At 39.2% G+C, this 4,777-nt stretch overlaps 1 protein-coding gene across 1 annotated transcript; it reads left to right on the top strand.

Annotated features, from left to right (window-relative positions):
* Positions 1-817: 817 nt before the first annotated feature.
* On the top strand, positions 818-4,519 carry LOC112502652. Its single transcript, XM_025106623.1, has 2 exons — positions 818-1,415; positions 1,536-4,519. The coding sequence occupies exons 1-2, from the start codon at positions 818-820 to the stop codon at positions 4,517-4,519; spliced, it is 3,582 nt and encodes a 1,193-aa protein (XP_024962391.1).
* The last annotated feature ends 258 nt before the right edge of the window (positions 4,520-4,777 follow it).

Here is a 4,777-nt window from a genome sequence, read left to right as displayed (position 1 = left end):
TTCCTTCTCAAGTAGCGGGTACCCAGCAAAACAAGAATTCTAATATGGGCACAAAAGCATGGGTGAGCCAAAGATTCTATCCACAGGGTCAAAGCTCAGTGCCAAAGGGTGGTAAGCAAAGTCAGCAAATCTTGAAATCTAGGCAGCAGAGTAAACAGCAGCAGAGTATTCAAAAAGGGAGTAATGTGGGGTATGTAAAAGTTGGACAGCCTCCAAAAGGGCAAACTGGAAATCAAGTTGGTAATTCTGATAAGGGTAATTTTTCAGCTGCTGGTAAGGTAAAAATGGATTTGAGGGATGGAAAAATGAAGGGTACTTGGCAACTGAAGGAAGCAGGGGCTGTTATAATTCAGGAACAGCTACAGACCACCAGAAATGAGGGGATTTCAAATATGAAAGATAATTCCAAAAGAGGCCAAATTTCCAGAGGTACTAAAGTTGCGGGGTTAAAAAATGATAGTTCTGACATTAAAAAGATGGAGGTTGAAGTTATTCCTGATGTTGTTCCTACTAACAATACTTTTAATGTGTTACAAAACAAGGCTGAGGGCATTGCTTGTGATGAGGGCTTTGAAAGTGATGATGATCAACAATGGTTCTATGACCTGGAAGCTGTCAATTTTTATTTAGAACGCGGTGAAAATCCTCCTGGTGATGTTTTTAGAAACTGGTCAAAGGAACAATCTGACTTTTACATGAAACATGTAAGGCATGAAGATGTCCCTCATAATGATAATGCGCCTGTCTTCATGCATGTTGAGGATGAGGACTTACGAAGGGGTGGGGATAGGTTGGTTAAGCCAAAAAACCTTTAATAATGTTTAAGTCTGCTGTGTGGAACATTAGAGGCCTTAATGAGGTCTCTAAAAGAAATGAAGTGAAAAGGTTAATTGCTGAGAACAATCTTGATTTATGTTCTATTATTGAAACCAATGTGTGCGCAGGAAAGCTTAAGGAGATCTGTGATGGCATTTTTGGTAGTTGGTTTTGGGTCTCAAATAATTCGGTTTGTGCTGGTCGTACCCGAATTATTATTGGATGGAATCCTTTTAAAATTAAAATGGTTTTTCATGAGTTTTGCAGTCAGGTGATTCATGCCCAAGTCCATCTCATAGATGCAAATTTGAAGTTTCATTGTTCTGTGGTCTATGCTGCTAATAATATCATTGATAGAAGGCAATTATGGGATTCTATCATTTTTCATAATCAGTTGGTGAATAATGAAGCTTGGGTGGTCATGGGTGATTTCAATGTTGGGCTAAATCCTAGTGATAGTTCCAGAGGCTCTTCTGTGATATCCAGGGGTATGCTTGACTTTAGAGAATGTTTGAAAGATGTTGATCTGGAAGACATTAATCAGTCTGGGATAAAATTCACATGGGTTCAGAAGCCTATGTCTGATTTGAATCAAAGGGGTCTCCTCAAATAGTTGGATAGAGTTCTTGGTAATCCAAGCTTTGTGGCTGATTATCCGTCTGCGCATGCTTCTTTTCTTCCACATGGGCTCTCTGATCACAGTCCTGCTTTGTGTTCAGTTGTTGGTTCTTCCTCCCTTAAGCCTCGGCCTTTTAAGTTTTGTAATCACTTGACTGACTGTCCTGGCTTCTTACCTTTGGTTGCCAAGGTCTGGGACAGAGTTTTTATTGGTTGCTGCATGTTCTCTGTTGTCTCTAAATTGAAAGATGTAAAAAAAGGGATAAGGAAACTTAATTCTGATCATGGGAATGTGGTTGATAATGTAAAAAAGCTAAGAGTTGAACTTGGCAGAGTTCAATCTGATGTTGATAATAATCCTGAAGATGGTGACTATCGCCTGGAAGAATCTGTTTATTTGAAATCTTTGAAGAATGCTTTAATTGATGAAGAACGATTTCTGAGGCAAAGAGCTAAAGTCCATTGGTTAAGGGATGGTGATGCTAATACGGCATATTTTCACAAAGTGGTTAAAAGCAGAATTAATACGGGCAGAATTGATGAAGTTGAGGATATGATGGGGAACAGATTTATGGGGGCTGCTGTTGCGGACCAATTTGTCTGTCATTTCAAGAGTATATTTGGCACTTGTGAGAATGTTGAAAACATTGCTGATCCAAAGTCTCTTTTTACAAAAAAGCTTTCAAAAGAGCAAGCTGATTTCATGGTGAGACCTATTGAGAATAAGGAAATAAAGGATGCCTTGTTTGATATTGATGAAGATAAAGCCCCTGGACCGGATGGTTTCTCTTCTCGATTTTTCAAAAAAGCTTGGCCTATTATTGGTAAGGAAGTCTGTGATGCTGTTCAACAGTTCTTCTTCAATGGAAAACTCTTGGGTGAGGTCAATGCTACTGTGATCTCGCTTGTCCCAAAAAGTCAAACCCCTAAGAATGTGGCTGATTTTCGTCCTATTGCATGTTGTAACGTCATCTACAAATGCATTAGCAAAGTGTTGGTTGGAAGAATTAAAGATTCTCTGGATTGTATTGTGGACCCTAATCAATCTGCTTTTATCCCTAATAGGCAGATTAGTGACAATATTCTGCTGGCCCAAGAGCTAATGAGAGGTTACCATAGGCAAAGGGGAATGAGAAGATGTGCGTTTAAAGTTGATATACAGAAAGCGTATGATACTGTAAATTGGAAATTCTTGGACTCTATCTTAAAGAATTTTGGCTTTCATCCTTGCATGGTGGCTTGGATTATGAAGTGTGTCTCTTCTGCTTCTTTCACTATTCGAGTTAATGGTGTTCATCATGGCTTCTTCCCTGGTATGAGAGGAATCAGACAAGGTGACCCTCTTTCACCGTATCTTTTTACGTTGGTTATGGAGATTTTGATGTTACTTGTTAAAAGGAGTATTTTTGAGAATGATGATTTTAAGTTCCATCCAAAGTGTGAAAAACTGGCTTTAACTCACTTGTGTTTTGCGGATGATTTACTTATGTTCTGTCATGGTGATGTTTCCTCTGTGACTGTTTTGAAGAAGGCTTTGTTAGAATTTGGAAGAGTTTCGGGTTTAAAACCAAGTATGGAGAAAAGTACCTCTTATCTGGGTAATGTTGTTGGCCTTAACAGAATGGAGATTTTAAAAGTGTTACCTTTTAAATTGGGATGTCTTCCGGTAAAGTATTTAGGGGTCCCTCTGTTGTCTACTAAATTGTTCCACAAGGATTGTTTGGGGCTCATTGATAAAGTTCGAAGAAGGATTGGGGATTGGAAAAACAAATGGCTGTCATTTGCGGGGCGTCTTCAACTCATTAACTCTATTTTATCGTCCATTAGTGTCTACTGGGCGTCAATGTTTTTACTTCCTATTTCAGTTGTGAAGGAGATTGAAAAGATGATGCGAGGCTTTTTATGGAACAAGGGTGACTTGGAAAGAGGGAAAGCAAAAGTTAATTGGAAAACGGTTTGTCTTCCAAGATCTCATGGTGGGCTGGGAATCAAGGACTTAAGAAACTGGAATAAGGCCCTCTTAGCTAAACACATTTGGAAATTGATTGAAAAAGGAGATTCGCTATGGGTTAAGTGGATTCACGAATATCGCTTGAAAGGAAGGAATTTTTGGGAAGTGGGTGAAGTTCATGATGCTACATGGTTTTGGAGGAAAGCTATCCGGATTAGAAATAGCTTTAGAGAGCATATTATTCATCAGTTAGGTGATGGTGGTGATACTTCTCTTTGGTATGATTTTTGGCATCCTGTGGGTCCTCTTTGTAATTTAATCCCTAAAAGAGAAATCTACTCTGCAAGGATGGATCTGAAGTTGAAGGTCAGAGATGTTGTCATAGATGGTTTATGGTCATGGCCTATGGAGATATGGAACAAGTATGGGGAAATTCTTCAATTATATTTGCCTACTCTTATTGAGGGAACCAGAGATAAAGTTCGGTGGAAAAACAAGAAGGGTGTTCCTTCTGAGTTTAGCATTGCTACTGTTTGGAAGGATATCAGAGTTGAGGAGAGTCCGGTGAATTGGGCTCAATTGGTTTGGTTTTCTCATGGGGTTCCTAGGCATGCTTTTATTCTATGGCTTGCGATTAGGAACAGCTTAAGAACAAAAGACAGAATTGGATCGTGGTCCTTGGATATTGACCCTAAATGTGTAATGTGCAAAGATGGGTTGGAGTCACATACTCATATGTTTATCTCTTGTCAGTATGTTAAAGAGATTTGGAATATTCTGGCAGATTTTGGGGGTATTGGTGATCTCCAGAGAATCTCTAAGATTAATAACATGAGCTGGGATACTTTTGTGATGCAAATATGCTCTAATTCTTTCAATAATTCGATTTGGAGCATTTTTCAGAGGCTCATTGTTGCTGCTGTGGTTTACTTTATTTGGCAAAAGCGTAATTTCAGATTACATCATGGAAAGGAGAGGACTGCTGCTATTTTGGCCAAGCAGATCATCTCGACTGTAAAATTAAGATTGCTGGGTATGAAGGTTAAAAACAATTCTCAAACGAGAAGGGCTGCTTCCATGTGGAATCTTAAAATGGGTGATGATGGGTTTATTGCTTTGACCTCTTATGTCTGATATGATGTGCATCATTTGGAACCTGGTGGATTTGTGGTTTGGAGTGCCTCTCAGATGGTTTGGGGTTCAGGGGATGTTGACAAGTATGCTTTCTATTGGAGATGGTTATTGTTCTTGCCTCTATTACTTTCTCTGGCCTATGAGTGTTTTCCTTCCTGTGCTGAAATTGTTTGTTATGAGGAAGCTCTCTTTTAAGAGTATTGTTAGAGTGAGAATCGTCAACATTTATGAGATCCTTTGGGGTGGGTTCTATTCGGG

Source organism: Cynara cardunculus, unplaced genomic scaffold (assembly GCF_001531365.2).
Source record: "Cynara cardunculus var. scolymus isolate 2C unplaced genomic scaffold, CcrdV1 Un_Scaffold_1715, whole genome shotgun sequence".
Lineage (NCBI taxonomy): Eukaryota > Viridiplantae > Streptophyta > Magnoliopsida > Asterales > Asteraceae > Cynara > Cynara cardunculus.
Note: the sequence above shows the minus strand (reverse complement) of the source record. Positions and strands in the feature narration are given on the sequence as shown.

What these genes read in the sequence shown, in the direction of transcription:
- LOC112502652 (XM_025106623.1), top strand. Translation starts at nt 818, where the DNA reads ATGTTTAAGTCTGCTGTGTGGAACATTAGAGGCCTTAATGAGGTCTCT. An exon ending in GTCTGATTTGAATCAAAGGG is followed by an intron (nt 1,416 to 1,535) that starts GTCTCCTCAAAT and finishes CTTTGTGTTCAG; the next exon opens with TTGTTGGTTCTTCCTCCCTT.